We start from the raw sequence: 16,248 nt of genomic DNA, 5'->3' as shown, positions 1-16,248 counted from the left end.
TGGAGAGGTTTGATACCTTTTCTTTGGAATATTTTAAAGCAGCCGAGCCGCCCAAAAAGGACAGTTTGATTGCCATTTCTAATTGACTGCATGTTGTGTAAGATAGGAAATCCTGTCGATATCGTTCATGATCTTTACAGGAAATTAACACTGAGCAATTTCCAGGAAAGTCTGTGAGAGCGGAGCCATGACTCACTATCAGGTTAATCTGTTTCTACCACATTTGTGATAATAAAGCATTTAAAGGGGCCTGCCTGTAGCTCACAGTCTTTCTCTGCAAACACATATGAAGAGCCATGACCAACAATGGGTCCTGACTGATAAGGTACACTGTAAAAACCTGTAAGTAGGAAAGAGCCAGCTGTGACCTTTGACCTTACATTCCATAGAATAAGTCCATGTGGTGGTTTGCTACTACACCCAGCTGCTTCCAACCCATTCCTGCTTTTATGGATATAAAGATCAAAGAAGTATAGAAAAAAGATTGCAAATATACAGCAGAGCAAAGGCCTGCTGCAGATTTAGAAGTATCGTGTTGCAAGTTTTAAAGCGTGCTTTTTAAGATCGAGTTTACAGCTGTCGGAGGGACACGTTGTACTTTTAAATGGGCGCCATAAACATACAACTGTGAATCTTTTAAGTCGAATTAATAATAGCATGTCTTCATTAGGGAATCAAATAATCCCATCAAAGCCTCAGTTGTCATGACAGTGGTGCAGGTGAGAGAAACCAACAAAGGATTTACTCCATTGATCAAGACCGCCGCTTGTGGAGGCTGAATAGCCTCACAGAAAGGAGGCCATTATGTCTCCACAGCCCTCTGAACCGACCACCTTTGATCCACTGGACCTGCGTCTGAACAGCATGTAAAACACGAGGACAGGTCACGATTGCACCTGTGCTGAAACCCGAACACACCCTTTCACTTTCCTCCGGACAGTGTGGGAGTGCACGAGGCAGGTTTATTCATGTAGCGCCCTTCAGACAGGAGGCAGCGCTCAACCAGACAAGTAATTACAGGACTTTTTAGGTTGTGTAGCAGACAAAATGTAGCTTTGTCAGACTTGTCAACTAGAATCTAATTTTGTTGGGTGTTCGGAGATGCCAGTAGAGCTTTATGCACATGTAACTGATCATTCCTGTCCTCTCTTGACTTAAAAATATGGTTCCTTACACATGGATATCAGGGGTGCCTAAACCCCTCAAAGGCAGCACCCTGCCCTCCCAGGCCCAGGCGAATCTGGTTGGATCACAGCCACCAGAACTGGGTTTCACGACCAGTTTTGCTATAATATATTCCTGTTGAATTGCAATTCCCTGCCAATTATAGAGCCTGACGCAGCAGATGAATTCAACTTTTATTGAGACAAATCTACAGTGTTTGGATGCCGTGAAGGATGTCATTTGTACAGCAGCAGCAGGCAGAAGACGGTCCTCTGCAATACTGAGGATACCATACAGATATAGAATGCAGAAAGCAAACAGCAAGATACAAACAGTAGAGTACAAACTTCTGCTGGAGACGACATTAATTATATTTCAGGTTGTTTTATCTATGAATATCTTAGTGCTGCCACACGTTGGGGCAAATTTTACAACTCTGTCTTGGTACTTTAAAAGCTTTGGTGACGATAAGAAGTCCTTTCAAAGGCAAAACCGCCCCGATGTTTCAGCTTCACAAAGGCAAATATTAACCACGACACTGATAACTCATAAGTTAAATTTGACATCTTGATTTTCAGAACGTAATTAAGAAACCCTAAATTCTGTCTACATTCCATTTGGAGGTAAAGAGAGAGAGCAAAGTTTAAAGTTTGGGGCTTGGACGAAAAATTTAGGCCAACAAGAAGTTCTTCTGCAGAGTCATCAATCCTTGCCCACCTCACTAGTTTGGGTTACGAGCAAAGACCTCACAAACAGCCCAACTCCCACGTGCGTCAAACAGCCGTGCTTGTTGGAGCTCCTCTGAGAAGGACAGGGTGTACGGCCTGGTAACATACATCAGCAGAGTAACCCCGCTGTTCAGCAGGCTGCCCTCATATCAGAACACCTCAGCCAGAGCTAGAGACTCCCCCTCCGCTCTGGCTTCCTTCAGTCACCTTTTAGCTCCGGCTCAGGCTTAAAGACACTCAGCACTTGAGAATCGGCCACACAGAATGTGGAGCCGCCCGAGCGGAACAAATGAACTGAGATAAATATGAGGGCAGCCAGCTAAACAAGCAGGGTTTAACCTCAGCAGCCAGACTGGTTGATGTTGCCACCAGAGCTCTTGGTCACTTCCATAGTGGTGAAAATCTGCAGGGCGAAAAACATATTTAACAATATTGACAGACCAAGTTATTTTTACATTTTTCATCATTGTGGTAAATAGGTGAGTCAATAAAACTTTGCTGTTGAGCTCATAATCATGTTTTCTGTACAGACACCCTCCTCTATTTGAGTGTTTGTTCATTTAAGAGCACCGAAAGTTTATATCTATTTAAACATCTTTAGGAATCACGAGTGAAAAATCACATTTTCAGTCTGAAAGTTAAAGGAAACGAGAGTTTAAGTGGCCTCACTTCAGCGCAGGTGGGATGGATGCCGATGGTACCATCCAGCTGCTCCTTGGTCGCCCCGCACTTCATAGCTGTGCTGAAGCCTTGAGTCACCTCGCCGGCATTTGGACCCAGGTAGTGGAACCCAATAACTCGGTCCTGCGGCGCCACAGCAGAAAACATCATTGATCAGACACGAGGCTTCAAAAAACCCGGCTCTATCAGATCAGAACCGGCGAGAACTGTGAAACGATCTTACGTTGTCTAGTTTATTGCAGATGATCTTGGCGTAGCATTTGTTGTTGTCTCTGCTCGGCACGGTGAACTCCAGAGGCCAGAACAGTGTGTGGAACACCTAAATAAACGATAATATTAAAAGACAACAAACCTTTTTAACCAGCAGAATTTGCCTTCATCTTATTTGGGTTCGTTTTAAAATTCAAAAGGTGGCTCTAAATATTTGCAAGCGCCTGCCCAACTCGGATCGTTTGACATGTGTTTGACAACAGTGATGGATTAGTCAATGTTGCAGTGAATTCTTCCCCGCCATCGCAGCAGCTGCTCATGCGTGCACGTTACCTCGATGTTTTCCTGACCATAAAGCCCCACGGCTCTCTCCTCAGACAGTCCACAAGCACCATACTCCATAGGGGTGAAGACAGTGGTCGGAACGTTGACGTAGTCACACTGCGAACAAACAAGCATCTCCAGAGTCCATCGCTGCTTTATTGTAAACGTCCTGCCATACATGCATTCCTTATATCCAATTCAGAGCAGGATTCGGTTCACTATACATTCATGCTGCGGCTCGGTTCTGCTCCATCTACCTTGGCTTTGGAGCCGCCATACAGACGTCGTGCCAACAGCTTCCCAGCCTGGATGGCCACAGGCGTCAGCTCCCACTTGTCTTGCAGAATGTCTCCAATGGCGTAGATGTGGGGCACATTGGTTTGCTCCTCATCATTCACTGGGATTTTTCCATTTCTGCAGATCCACAGAGGTCAGTGACACTCTAAACATTTAGATTTTGTGGCTTTTTGTGGGGAAAACTACTTTTTTGCCCCGTAGCATCCATTCTAAAACATAAATGAAGATAACTGCTTCTTCAAAGACCAGTACGCTCGTGTTTACAGCACAGTGTTGCATAAAGAATTACAATAAAGAGGGTCAAAGGTCATGAGATAGAGGGAAAAGCAGGTTGTCACAATTCCCATTCTTCCACAATGTGAGGAGCAGAAAAAACTAATCGTAGTTAACCGAGTAGCCCTCTGACTGTTGTTAAGCTTAATTTAAATACAACTTGGGTCACAAGACTGGATCATATGATTCACTCAGCACTCTTCTAAGCTGCCTTCATGCTGTCTTAATCCCTGCAGGTCCAACAGGATGCCTCAGGCCTTCATCGAGGAGGGGAATAGTTCCAGAAAGATTATACAATTATACAGTCAACTGTAAAACACAGAGGCCAACGGGTTTTTTGTTTTTCCATTTAGACACCCGACACCATTAAAATGCAGCTAATGCATTGTAGGGGGGGGTCCTGTTGATAGCATCCTCCGCATGTCAGCAAGTCCCACAACAATTTCGCAGCACCCCTGCAGAGATCCGTGCCACAGCAATAACTGCTGAATCACCCTGACTCTTCCACAAGTCTTAAAGGGACAGTGCACGCAATTCTGAGGACAAAACATGGAGATCTAAAGAGATTCTAAGCTTACTTGGGGTTGACTTTGACCCCCACTTTGTCCAAGCCAATCTTGTCTGTGCAGGCATCTCGCCCCACAGCAATTAATACCTGAAGGAAAAAGAGATATATTATGTTTAATTAAAATCAAAAGTAAATAAGTGTCATAAATATGATTCACTTAGACCAAAATACAAGGGCTCAAACTGGTAAGTGACCAACTAGATCATGTAGACTTTCTTAATGGTCAGGTCATGTGATCATTTGTTGTGAAAGAGAAAAAACCAAAACCATAAAATACCATTTCCCCATAATTATTGCTATTAGAATTAACCTCTTTTGGTTTTTAGCTTGAACACTTAAAAACAGCTGTTCTGATGCTAAAGTAGCATGAAAGTGGCAGATAGGGTTAGGGTTAGGGCGAGCAGATGTGGCCGGGCTGATTAGTACTTACAGTGTTGTACTCCCCCTCGATGACTTCCTCAGAACCTGTGGACTTGGCCGTCACCTTCAGCCTGCCAGGAGTTCCTGCTTCCAGTTCTTCGATCTGTCAGACCAACAGAAAGGTTCAAGCCTTTCAAAAGAACACAAGCACCCACTGCAGATACCCAGCATGCTTCACAGCGTTTCAGTTCCGACCCACCTTTGTGGGGACGTATTCGCGGAGGAACTTTACTCCATGCTCCTCCATATATTCTCCAGCACGATTGGCCATGTCCTGGTCAAAGCCCCTCAGCAGAATGGACCGAACCATGACGGTGACATCGAGACCCAGGCCAGCGAGGAACCCCCCGCACTCCAGAGCCACGTAAGATGCCCCGATCACCAGGGTCTTTCCCGGGCAGTAAGGCAACGAGAACAGGTCATCACTAGACAGGGGGGGTCGTAGAGAACACGAGTAAAAGGTGACGTTTCAGTACTCTGGAGATTAATGTCACTCTAGAATCAGTGTTAATGTGTTCTCACCTGGTGATGCAGTGCTCCTTGTCCCCAGGGATGTTCAGGTAACGTGGCCTCTCACCAGTGGCCAAGACAAACCTTGCTGCCGTGTAAAACGTCTCCTTCCCTCGCTTGTTTGTTGTCTGTCAACAGGAAAACAGTGATAAATAGTTAGATAGATAGTTAACGGCTATTGCTACAAGTGCACCAAATGAAGCAGAACTTTGTTTTTACTGATCTTCCCAGTGACTGACCTTGATTTTGTGTGGATCAATAAACTCGGCATAGGCATTAACATAGTCCACCATCTTATCTCTCAGAGCAACCCTGTAGCCCCAGTTCAGCGAGCCAATGTAGTTATTTATCGCCTCTTTCATGGTCTCCCAGTTGTGTTTGACTACGCAGACAGATTACCGATTAATCAAGTGGATTTTTACTTCTGTGACATCCCAGGGGGAAAACTGGATCCCTCACCCGTCTCATCGAACTCCCAGCCGAACTTGCGGGCATCCTGGATGGCCGTGCGCAGCAGAGCCGTCTGGTGCATCAGCTTCTTTGGAATGCAGCCAACGTTGACACAAGTTCCACCAAGACCTGATCGCCATAAGGAAGTGACCATGAGCCAGCAGGAAAAAAATGTCCAATAAATACAAGAGCGTTACAGTAAGTGGAGGGACCGTACCCCAGGACGTTCCTTTGGGTGTGGGAACGACATAGTCCAGGACCATGACCTTCTTTCCCAATAGAGCCGCTTCCTGTTGGGAAAAAAAAAGGTAGGTGCGGTTGACGATTACAACAGTATCTTCAGTTGCATACTGACTGTTTGAACCATGACATTGCACAACTGGAAAAAAAAGAAAGAAAAAGAAACAAGGATTCAATGCTGCTTTTGTTGCGGTAAACTTCTGTCACCTTTGAGCAAGCAAGACCTCCAGATCCTCCCCCAATCACAATGAGATCATAGTCATAGGATTCATTCTGTCCGTTTAGCAACTGCTGCAGGCTGCCGTCTTTATGAGCCTAAACGCAAAAACAGTGGTAGGTTGGCGGTTGTGTACATCGACTGTGTTGTCAGGGCGTTACAGGGTGAGATTGTCGGCACCTGCAGGGTTTTGTCACAGCCACCGACGTGGGTCTTGTTGATGAAGACATTAGGAACAGTTTTCTGCCCAGTCATCTCGAGCAGCATCTCCTGGTAGTTGGTTCCATCCTCTAAACAAAAGCATCAAGGGTGAATACAAACGCCTATTTAAGTTCCATCTGGTAATATTTGAACGGTTCCCTCGGCACCAGTTTGTTTTGGACGTAGAGGAAGAGCTCGGTAAATAAATGACAAGCACCACAAAAGCAGAGGGTGAAATATTTAAACAAGGCTTTGTGGGAAACCCTCGTCTCTGCATCTACAGACCAGTCATTTAGCACAAACTCCTTATAACACTACAGACACCTTTTAGGTTTAGAATTTGGCCTCTGAGCAGGAAGGTTGGGTTTTTTTATGAAGTCACACAGGCCAAGATAGAGACGCTGGGTGACTCAGCAAGTTTTGTGGTGCTGCAACAGGTTACTTTAAATTACAGCCATAATAGTCAACGCTCCATATTTACATTGTATCAAGGACATGACTAGTTATAGTCATTTAAAACATGACCAATGAACTTATTTCTTTTAACCCTTCCTGTTGTCCTCCCCACTACTCACGGATCCTGATTCACCATGACTAAAGTACATCGGAATACAAAACATCGATGATTCATTTCAACCAAGCGAAACATCCTGCAAATGTATGTAGGCAAAATAAAGCCCTTACAGACCTAATAGAGTACTTTTATTAGAATAAACCTGACTGAAGTCGTGACCAAAGTACCAGGGGTTGAATGAGGAGATTCTGTAAAAAAAATGAGTGATAAGATAGAATAATCTTACCTATCAGATCCAACTCCACCACGTTACACTCCACCTGCAGCTCTTTGAACAAGTCTTTGACCTGACAACACACAGACATTGGTGCCATGAATAATTCACATCTGAATGCAAAAGAAACACATAAATGCCCCCCACAAATGTGCGCAGCTTTTAATCAGTTATTAAAAAGCTGCAAGTTGATCGTGGACTCAATCATTTCTGCAAGATGCTTCTCTTCTCTGCGGTTAGCTCTGGGTTTTTAAATGTTCATCTTAGATGGATGAGTGATGAAAGCCATCTAGCGAGCATTAAATGGAGTGAATGTGTCGGTCGCAGCGAGGACAAAATCAGCAATTAGACCGAGCCCATCTTCGCGGGACCGGATGGAAGTTTCCCCTGAGCAAACCCGAAAGCTCGACGGCAAAATGACCTTACCTTCACGCAGTATGGACAGTAGCTTTTACTGAAAACCATCACTTGGTTGGAGTCGATAAGTTGCTGTATTCGAGATTTGAGATCATTTTTCCCGGATTCGTTTTCGATGGGAGGCATTTTGAAGATAACTCCACCTGCCTACAGAGGCATGCGTCGAAAGATGGGTGATTAGAAGGGGTAAAAGCCCGCTGACGCCACAGCAACGCTCTTTTAACGAGTGTGTCAAGAGCTTTCTAGAAGAAAACACTAGAAGGCAACTTGTCAGGGTCCAGTGTCGGCACCTAATCTACCCACCCCGCCAAACTAGTTCTTGCCTCACTTCTGTCGGTGCGCTCGTTTACAGACACCTCGTCCACCCAAACGGCCCATTGTTCGACGGCGACGACCGGAAGTGCACCGCCGGCGCGGTTAACGCCGTATATCGAAACGCACACACCTCGAAGACGTAATATGGGTGCCTTTTGATATGCCATAAAACTAGAAGAAACTTAATCTACTAATTTTTTAATTAAATACTTCAAACGATTTTTTTTATTCCAAACGTGCGTTTTTATGAGATGTACTCGCAATATCCAGGAGGATATTATGTTAGGTGGGTCTTGCGAGCAATATGACATAAATATAACACAAACATTGCAACGAAAATTAAGAGATTATTTTAACCTTCGATCAAAACAGAAGAGGAAAGTAGTTGCAAAGATGGAAACAATCCTTTTCTCTGATTTCCGCTCTCTACTTTTCGCGAATGATTATTGAGCAACTGTCGGTTTTTAGCGCCATCTAGTGGGAAGTTATCCCAATATGTTCGCGATAAATTTTGAAAAGATTTGTCTTTATTCTATTTACTTGTGATTCTTGGTATTTCCACAGCCCAACTGCATCATAAAGAACTGCAGAGTGTTAAACTGTACATCCCACCGACAACACTTGCTCTGAATAGTGATTTTATATCAACATTAGGTGTATCAGTGTTGCCAAATTCTTCTGTTGAAAATCACGATAAATATTCAAATCAATGGGTTCGTTGGTCGTCTGTTGACTGTATTTGTCAAATAATATTAACACCATTATTTTTTAATTACCAAACACACCAGCTTTCCGTTAGACCACCCAGTAAATCGCAATAATCCACTTTTACGTATCAGTAGGTGGCAGTATAACATGACATTTCTGAGGCTGCATGACAGCAACAAACTTTGACGTGACTTCGTTGGGAATTCATTTATTCTTTATTACGTTCCGTGTTTATGTCACACGGCTGAATCCGGTAAGTGAACGCATCGCCATAAAACGCAATCCGTGCACATCCTTTCCAGGTGAGCGTCGTTAGATTCCCCTTCATTCTTCTTCAAACCTGTGACGCACGGCAGGATTGCACGTCTCCCCCATTCCTGCACAGGTTTAAAACAAGTTTAAACAGCCCCCCACCCCGTCGTGGACGACGGTGTGACGAACCCCCCAGCTGTCGGGTGTGAGCGTATCTCGACACTTGCGTCGTTGCTCCACCTCCATCGCCTTGAACTGAAGTCGTCAGAGGGAAGAAGGCAGTTTGAGGAGGCAGCGGACGCGCGCAGGACTGAGTTTGGTGCGGAGCAACCGAGAGCAAAAAAGTGACGATGGCAGAAAACAAGATTGGACCGAACCTCCAGGCTGGAGCTGGCTTCCTCGCCAAACGGGTCCAGAAGTCTCTGAATCGAGCCCAAGAGAAGGTGAGTCAGGGGAAGCATTCGCATTGGCTCAGTATAGCTCCAGAACCGCACACAGTTGTGTCAGTCCTCGGGTCCGTCCTGTAGCCCCTAGAATGAGACACATTTCTCTTTATGAAAGCAGTAAAATGTGGACCAATAGTCGAGCAGTTGGTCATGAAACAAGTTGCATTATTTCCCCACGTTTCTCTGCCACAATGCAACAGTTCTGTAACAGTTCTAACAGTTTTCTGTTGCAGATTTTAGTGATTGGAAAGCACAAAAACTGCAGCATTTCTTTGCTTGCCCTTCTGATCTGAGCATCATGGGCTCGTTCAGTGCTGTGCTGACACAAAAGCTGCCACTTCCTGACTGCACACTTCCTCTCGGCGAGTGTTTCCCACAGAGGTTCATTTTTCTGCCGTAGCAGAGGTTTGCAGCTCCAGAAGGGCATGTTGTTCTTATCTCGATAAGGACTTTGAGGGGCAATTGTTACAGAGTTATAGGTCATCTGGGGTGGTCTTCAGCTTAAGGTCATTTGGTTGTGGCGTCCAGCCTGTCAGGCAGCTGCAGGCTGTGGACTGAAGGGTGGCGACATGGTTGCTTGTATGTGTCAAAGTGAAGCGTAGGTGGTGTCTGAGGGTAGACAAGTGTCTGAACAACATCAGTCACGCTGAGCAACAAGTTATCATCTCCACCAGCTCCTCGGCCTCCAGGTCACCCTTCTGAAACCGGCCAAGCCTGATTTATTAGGGTTTGGGCTTGAACAATGCTGGTTCTGGTGACCCTGCAGAGCAGCAGCTGGGCATGTTCGTGGGTAATATTGACGCTAGGAACAAGAAGGTCTCGGCGATATCACTTCTTCAAAGCCAATCAGACGACTTTATGTCAGCTTTTGAGTTGTTTTCAGTTCTGTCGTAGTTCCATTCTCCCTCTACAGCTCTCATCTTTTTAAAACCATAACCAGATGAATATATAATCAGTTGAGCAGCTGAGGATCTTCATCATCTTAAGCTTAAGATCAGATTTGCACGTTAATGAAGCTTTGAGCCACAGACCTTTGGCCCAGTGAGGGCCAACAAACTCCTTTTCCTGCCTGTTTAGTACGACAACACAATATTCCTTCATTCTAACCCTCACTCTGCTGTCCTGTAAATGTATGTTCTCTTTTAGGTTCTTCAAAAACTCGGCAAAACCATGGAAACCAAGGATGAGCAGTTTGAGCTCTGTTTTCAGAACCTCAACAAGCAGCAGGTAGTACCAAACTCATGTTGGGGTGTTCAGTCATCGTCATGGAGATGAATTACTGCAGTAGGAATGTAATGTGTGGGCACCACCTTGATGAAACGTACTGAAGGTGATTTCTGTCCTAATATAAAAACAGTTGTTGAAAATTAAGACAATTAAGTTTCTTTTTGAAATCCTCTTTTGGAATTCCTCGGATTGGTTAACCTAAAATATTGATCCTGAATGTAACAAAAGGAAAAGATTAATATGTGCTGAACTAGTTGATGTTTAAATTAGCAGAAAATGGAATCAAACAGGAACTCTCTAAATGTAGCTTATGATTGTACTCGTGCCTCCTTCTTAAGACAACAATCCTCTGTAATTCATTACATGATCCACACAAAGTTGCTTTAAAGCTTTTGTCTTAGGTCTTGAACAGAAAAGAACAGGTCTCTTCTTGCTTTGAAATACCAGCAGGTTCAGACAGAAAGTGAAACAGGATGTACTGGCCTGTTATTTTTCAGAACCATTCTGTGTTTTTTAATATCTCGACACCACTGAAACAAACACATCCAACCCTTCGGAGTTCATCGCAGCCAGAGATTTTCATTTGAAATGGAAATGGGAAGGAAACAGACGTTCTCTTCTACTTTCACTTCACTACAGACGTCCCACCACCCACAACTGTGATTCCTATTAACACTTAAACACGTGGTTGGAGTTTAAGAATAGAAGAGGAAACTTCACTGGGTTCTGATTGGCCTCCAGTGACCTTGTTGCTGAACTGAGGCTGTTTTCTGTCCCCAGGTGGACGGGAACAGGCTGTTTAAAGATGTCAAAGCATACCACGCTGCAGTGAAAGGTGGGTTTACACCGTGTTCAGGCAGCTGCTCACACTCAAGCGCTGGTGAATAATAAGGAAGTGGGATCCTTGGCAGGTCTGCCTGTGTAGGGATGTCGTAATGGAGAAAACAAAACCCTGCAGTGAAAACGGCCGATTCAGCGATGAATACGTGATTCACGAGCCACAAGCGTTGCGGCTTCTTGTTGTTGTCAGAAGGTGTTGTTCTGACCTTCTCTCTCCAGCCTTGAACACGAAGCCGCCATGATGCCTCCTGTGCTACTGTCACTGGTTGTGGATTTATTTTAAAAAATCGTTTTTGTCCCCCTCCAAATTCGCCGCACCCTTCCGAAGCCGTGCACGAGACGTCCAAGCGGCTGTCGCACACGCTGCGAGACGTCTATGAGTCAGACTGGAACGGTGTGGAGGACCTTCCTGTCATCACAGAGGTGAGTTTAGGATGCATCTACATAGGGGACGATCATAGTTGTCACAGCCTGACTGTTCTTACAAAATAACCTGCATGACCCAGTAGAAGGCAAGTAGCTTCACTGTAAATCTAAGAGTCCTAATGCATTGAAACCCTTTTTTGGTTGTATTTAACATGAAACAAAAGCGGTTTGAGGTGTGATATTGAGACTGAAGGGAAAGAGAGGGGAATTTTCAAAGTGAGTCAGGTGCATTCAAGCTGTTACAGATGTACAGCATGAAGAATTCTGGCCCCATAAAAGAACCTAGAAACCAGCTGAGATCACACTGATGTAATATTTAGAGTTATTTAAAACCGTTGACACTGTTGAGACTAAGTGACGGCTTTACAGCTTGAAATAACCTTTCCCAATGAGCTACAGGCACATTCCAATGAGGGAAAAGTTCCTCCGAAGGTACCTGTTTCAGAGAAGAAGTTCCTGCACTGAACATATGATTTATGGCACAATGGGGACGTTACTGAGAAGAAAGCAGGAGAAATGTGATCAGGAGCCAAAAGGCCTTTCGGGAACGTAAAAAACAATCTGTAGCGAAGTGGCGCTCGCTCGCAGGGTGGCGACACAGATGCATTCTGTAACCAAACAAGTCCTGCTTGTCAGAAACCCCCCTCTTCCCCAACCGTGTGCGATACTGCGCTATAGTCTGCAAATGTCCACTTACTCTTCAAGCTGTAGCTGCTAACCACTGAGGAGCCATCAGCCAGAAGTCCTGGAACCTTCACTTGGCCTTAGTGGCTGCTTGTTGCTGACTGGACGTCCTAAATTGAAGGACTGAGCAGATCGCTCTGCAGGCTGCCGTCTGATTACGGAGCGATGAGAGACGACAGATTAAAAGGCAGATAACGTTATTTTTTTGCACCCATCGTAGGAGATCCCGGCGGTGTGGGTGCGCATGTGAGCAGTGAGCTGTCTCTGCCCTCTCTGCAATGTCAAACACGTCCCCGTAGTTTGGTGACATCGTGTCTTTTCTGTTTTGTGTTTCTTCAGAGCGAAGATTTGCTGTGGAACGACTATGAAGAGAAAATGAGTGACCAAATCGTGCGCACCATGGAGAACTACACGGGCCAGTTCACGGAGGTCAAGGTAACCTGATGCTTCTATCTTTGCTCTGTTCGAAACTCCGCACAAATTTATCTATGTACCGATCACATCAGCGCGTCGTGGCGGATATCTGGCGTAAGCCTAAGACACCAGGAAATTTGTGCTTGAATATGTTTCCAGGAAAGAGTGGCGAAACGCGGACGCAAGTTGGTGGACTACGATTCAGCACGACACCACCTGGAAGCGCTACAAAGTGCGAAGAAGAAGGACGAAGCCAAGATAACAAAGGTAGCGTTTGAGAACTGATGGGAGGAGTTTCGTATGACCCCTGTTTAAACACATCTGCCTCTCATTCACCCAACAGGCTGAGGAAGAGTTCACCAAAGCCCAGAATGTCTTTGAAGAGATAAATAATGAGCTACGGGAGGAACTTCCTGTCCTCTATCAGAGGTATGAATGTGTTCCAGATTAAGCAGAATGTCCTGCTGAACTTTTGGGCCATGACGAGATGAAGGTGTAACATTTGATTAAATTTGAAGCTGATTTGAGAAAGGTGGACGCAGATGCTCTAGAAAATAGTTTTTACAGTTGAAGATGAAACATTTAGATCAGTGTGTGTGTGAATAAAGGGAAATTGACTAATATAGAAAAATGGGGTCTTACAAAATTTGCAGCTTTTCCACTGACAAAGTTGGACTAATATTCAAATGAGTGCTGCCCTCTTGTGTTGGGAGACGGTATTACTTCTCAAATCAGTCGGTTTTTATGTAAATATTGTCTTTCCAGTATGTGGATAGTTTTCACCTGGTGCTACAGACTTACAGCTGTTTGATGGGTTTTCGTAAAATAAGTCATCTTTATTGAAATGTTATTTTTTGACTAACTGAGAGCTGGGTTTGTCCCTACAGCCGGATTGGTTGCTATGTTACGGTGTTCCAGAATGTCTCCAACTTGAGGGATGTCTTCTATAAAGAAATGAGCGTGGTAGGTCCAGTTTATACTCCAACGCTGTCTTCTGAAATCTGATGAACGATGTCAGAAATGTGAGATTCCTGCTCACGATGCCGTTTGTGTCCAAGCTGAACCGCGAGCTGTACAATGTGATGAAAAAACTGGAGACCCAGCACTCGGGGAAAGCCTTCATCATAAAGGGTCTTAACAGGTGAGACCTGCTGGAGTCAAAAGTTTATTTCTGACTTTGTGCCTGCTACATGCTGAAAACAAGCATCTGCCTTCTTACAGCACATCAAGCAAATCGAAGAAGAGGAAGTCGCTGGTCATCTCCAATCCCATCCCATGCAACACAGCTTTCCCTGCCGACCATGTTTCCATCCATTCCTCTGCTGACACCACAAAAGATGACCCCTCCTCCCCCCCTGCTAAACTGTCTCAAAGCATCTCTGAAGGCGCCGACCTTCCAGAGGAGAATAACGACTTGTCCAAAGATGTCAACTCGTCCGACTCTGATCTCAGCTCCAGTGGCAACAACACGCCAAAGCGACAGTCGGCGTGCGATGACGGCGACGGCAGTTCAGGGAGTCGAGAGGAGGCGGAGGAAGAGGCGGGGGCAGAGGCAGAGCCGCAGGAGGAAGAGGAGGAAGATGAAGAGGCCGAACTTGCTACCAACCAATCGGACGACTCTGGCGTGGGTGTTCTGAAGTCAGACGCTGCAGTTCAGGAAGTGGCCTCGGATTCTGCAGAAGGTGATCCTCCACAGGACCTGGAGCAGGAGCAGGAGCAGGAGCAGGGGGTCGCGCCCCCATCAGAGGAAGCTCAGACCAAACCGGCTCCAGTTCCTGCCCCTCGCAACTCTTTCCGCTCCACAGAGGGTCGCCCCCTAATGACAGCGAAGCAGCAGGAAAGCAGCGAGGAAGAGAACACAGCTGACTCGGGGGAGGACTCCAGCTCCATTAACCCCCCAGGGTTACTTTACAAGGTACAGTTAAGTTGATGTTCAACATTTTAGAGGATATTTGAGACGATCGGTGAAGATCACAATGTCATCAGATCATCAGATCATCATGCTAAAACATTAACCAAAAAAATTAAATAAAAAAGTAGACTAGCTTTAGCAGAAGAACTGGAAATGTGAGTTTTTTTTAGGAGGATTGTTAAAGTTAAATTTAATGTGAGTCTGGTTTCTGACCAGGCGGTGGCGTCAGCGAGTCAAGCCACGACTCAAGATGGGATGTTGCAGTTTGACGAGGGAGACGTCATCTTAGTGCTCAGTAATGACACTCAGGAGGTTGGTGTGTGCACGTTTCTTACTTTCTCTGCCAGCGCGGGGGGATTTTTTCCATCGGAGTCATCTTGATAAAGTTTCTCCTTTGGGCTGTTTCTCATATCCAGCCGTTGAGTTCCACTTCTTACGCAGCTCAACGTCACTCTGGGATATTTCCACTGCGGCTCCAGTTGTGTGATTCAATGAGTGAAACATGGTTACCAGGTTTTAAGAGTGTTTTGAAGCATGGATTCACTCCATCAGCCCACAGAGACGCAGCAGTCACGTTGGATGTGAACAAAATTGCTCAACAATGGTGGGAAAATCCCACTTTGGCTCCACTGCTGCTGAACTTATAATACTTAAACTGTCCTTGAGAACCAGCAGCTGAACATCCTCAAACACCCCGAACCAAACTGAGGGGATTTCTTGTTGATTACGTCTATTTTAGAATCACCTTCAACATACAGTAAACTCATATTATTACTGTAAATCCTGACTTTCCCCACTTTTTTTGTCAGTCTTGTGGTTTTAGATGTTTCGTTTAGTCACTATGTGTCTTCGTCAGCTGTACAGATGTGTTGGCTGTTGAGGTGTGCAGTCAGTCAACCGGGCCCCTTCGCCAGAGTTCCTTCACCTTCCTGTGGAGGGAGAGCTGATTTGATTTAGAGCAGAAGTCAAGAATGTGTTTTATGTGTTTGATCATACTTTAAATTTCCCCCTGTGGGGATAAATAAAGGTTATCTTATCTCGTCCCTGTTTCTGTCAGCATGGGGGCCTGCTGAAGGGGGTCAGAGAGGAGAGCTGGAACCTGCACGGGGATCTAGAAAATCACTCTGGCTTCTTCTCAGAAACACTCGTCCAGCCTGTTCAGGAAGAGTGAAGCAACCGTCATCATTTCTCCTTCCATCAAACAGCTGGTGACACACACACACGCTCACACACACACACACACACACACACACGCACACACACAGACACTCGGTGAGAGTGGATCCATATGCTTTGGGTGCAGAAGCTGTTCAAACAGAGCAGCCAACCACCAGGTTCCTCACATGCTCTGATGTTGCAATTCGTGGAACACAAGTGAACATTTTAGAACATTTTTGGACTTTTACAGTATTTGGTTCTGTTTATATCTGCAATGACCTAACGTGACACTGTGAAACTGCAAATCGTTTTATACTGATGAAATGATTTTATGTATGACTTCCTAATAAAGCTGTAAATAAAAGAAGAGGGTGCTGG

At 45.2% G+C, this 16,248-nt stretch overlaps 2 protein-coding genes across 2 annotated transcripts; one reads left to right on the top strand and one right to left on the bottom strand.

The window, feature by feature from the left end:
- Positions 1 to 1,345: 1,345 nt before the first annotated feature.
- txnrd3 (thioredoxin reductase 3) lies at positions 1,346 to 7,820 on the bottom strand. Its single transcript, XM_057030806.1, has 16 exons — positions 7,498 to 7,820; positions 7,084 to 7,144; positions 6,263 to 6,372; positions 6,073 to 6,180; positions 5,843 to 5,915; positions 5,635 to 5,754; positions 5,415 to 5,557; positions 5,188 to 5,303; positions 4,865 to 5,090; positions 4,676 to 4,768; positions 4,256 to 4,332; positions 3,365 to 3,521; positions 3,117 to 3,224; positions 2,797 to 2,892; positions 2,562 to 2,696; positions 1,346 to 2,295 (listed from the first exon to the last, which is right to left on the bottom strand). Exons 1-16 carry the CDS (start codon positions 7,612 to 7,614, stop codon positions 2,233 to 2,235), a joined length of 1,803 nt encoding a protein of 600 aa, XP_056886786.1. The 5' UTR covers positions 7,615 to 7,820; the 3' UTR covers positions 1,346 to 2,232.
- A 1,005-nt stretch (positions 7,821 to 8,825) lies between these two features.
- Positions 8,826 to 16,248, top strand: bin2b (bridging integrator 2b). Its single transcript, XM_057030807.1, has 12 exons — positions 8,826 to 9,206; positions 10,356 to 10,436; positions 11,217 to 11,271; positions 11,605 to 11,699; positions 12,726 to 12,821; positions 12,960 to 13,067; positions 13,144 to 13,229; positions 13,688 to 13,763; positions 13,859 to 13,941; positions 14,022 to 14,715; positions 14,929 to 15,024; positions 15,770 to 16,248. The coding sequence occupies exons 1-12, from the start codon at positions 9,114 to 9,116 to the stop codon at positions 15,881 to 15,883; spliced, it is 1,677 nt and encodes a 558-aa protein (XP_056886787.1). The 5' UTR covers positions 8,826 to 9,113; the 3' UTR covers positions 15,884 to 16,248.

Source organism: Takifugu flavidus, chromosome 4, assembly GCF_003711565.1.
Source record: "Takifugu flavidus isolate HTHZ2018 chromosome 4, ASM371156v2, whole genome shotgun sequence".
NCBI lineage: Eukaryota > Metazoa > Chordata > Actinopteri > Tetraodontiformes > Tetraodontidae > Takifugu > Takifugu flavidus.
The sequence above is the reverse complement of the archived record's forward strand: the minus strand, read 5'-3'. Positions and strand labels throughout refer to the sequence as shown.

Coding starts and splice junctions, on each gene's coding strand:
- txnrd3 (XM_057030806.1), bottom strand. CDS start 7,614: ATGCCTCCCATCGAAAACGAATCCGGGAAAAATGATCTCAAATCTCGA. Junction 5,916..6,072: donor GAGGTCTTGCTTGCTCAAAG/GTGACAGAAGTT, acceptor TTTTCCCAACAG/GAAGCGGCTCTATTGGGAAA. Junction 2,697..2,796: donor TCTGCAATAAACTAGACAAC/GTAAGATCGTTT, acceptor GTGGCGCCGCAG/GACCGAGTTATTGGGTTCCA.
- bin2b (XM_057030807.1), top strand. CDS start 9,114: ATGGCAGAAAACAAGATTGGACCGAACCTCCAGGCTGGAGCTGGCTTC. Junction 12,822..12,959: donor GCCAGTTCACGGAGGTCAAG/GTAACCTGATGC, acceptor ATATGTTTCCAG/GAAAGAGTGGCGAAACGCGG. Junction 15,025..15,769: donor TCAGTAATGACACTCAGGAG/GTTGGTGTGTGC, acceptor TGTTTCTGTCAG/CATGGGGGCCTGCTGAAGGG.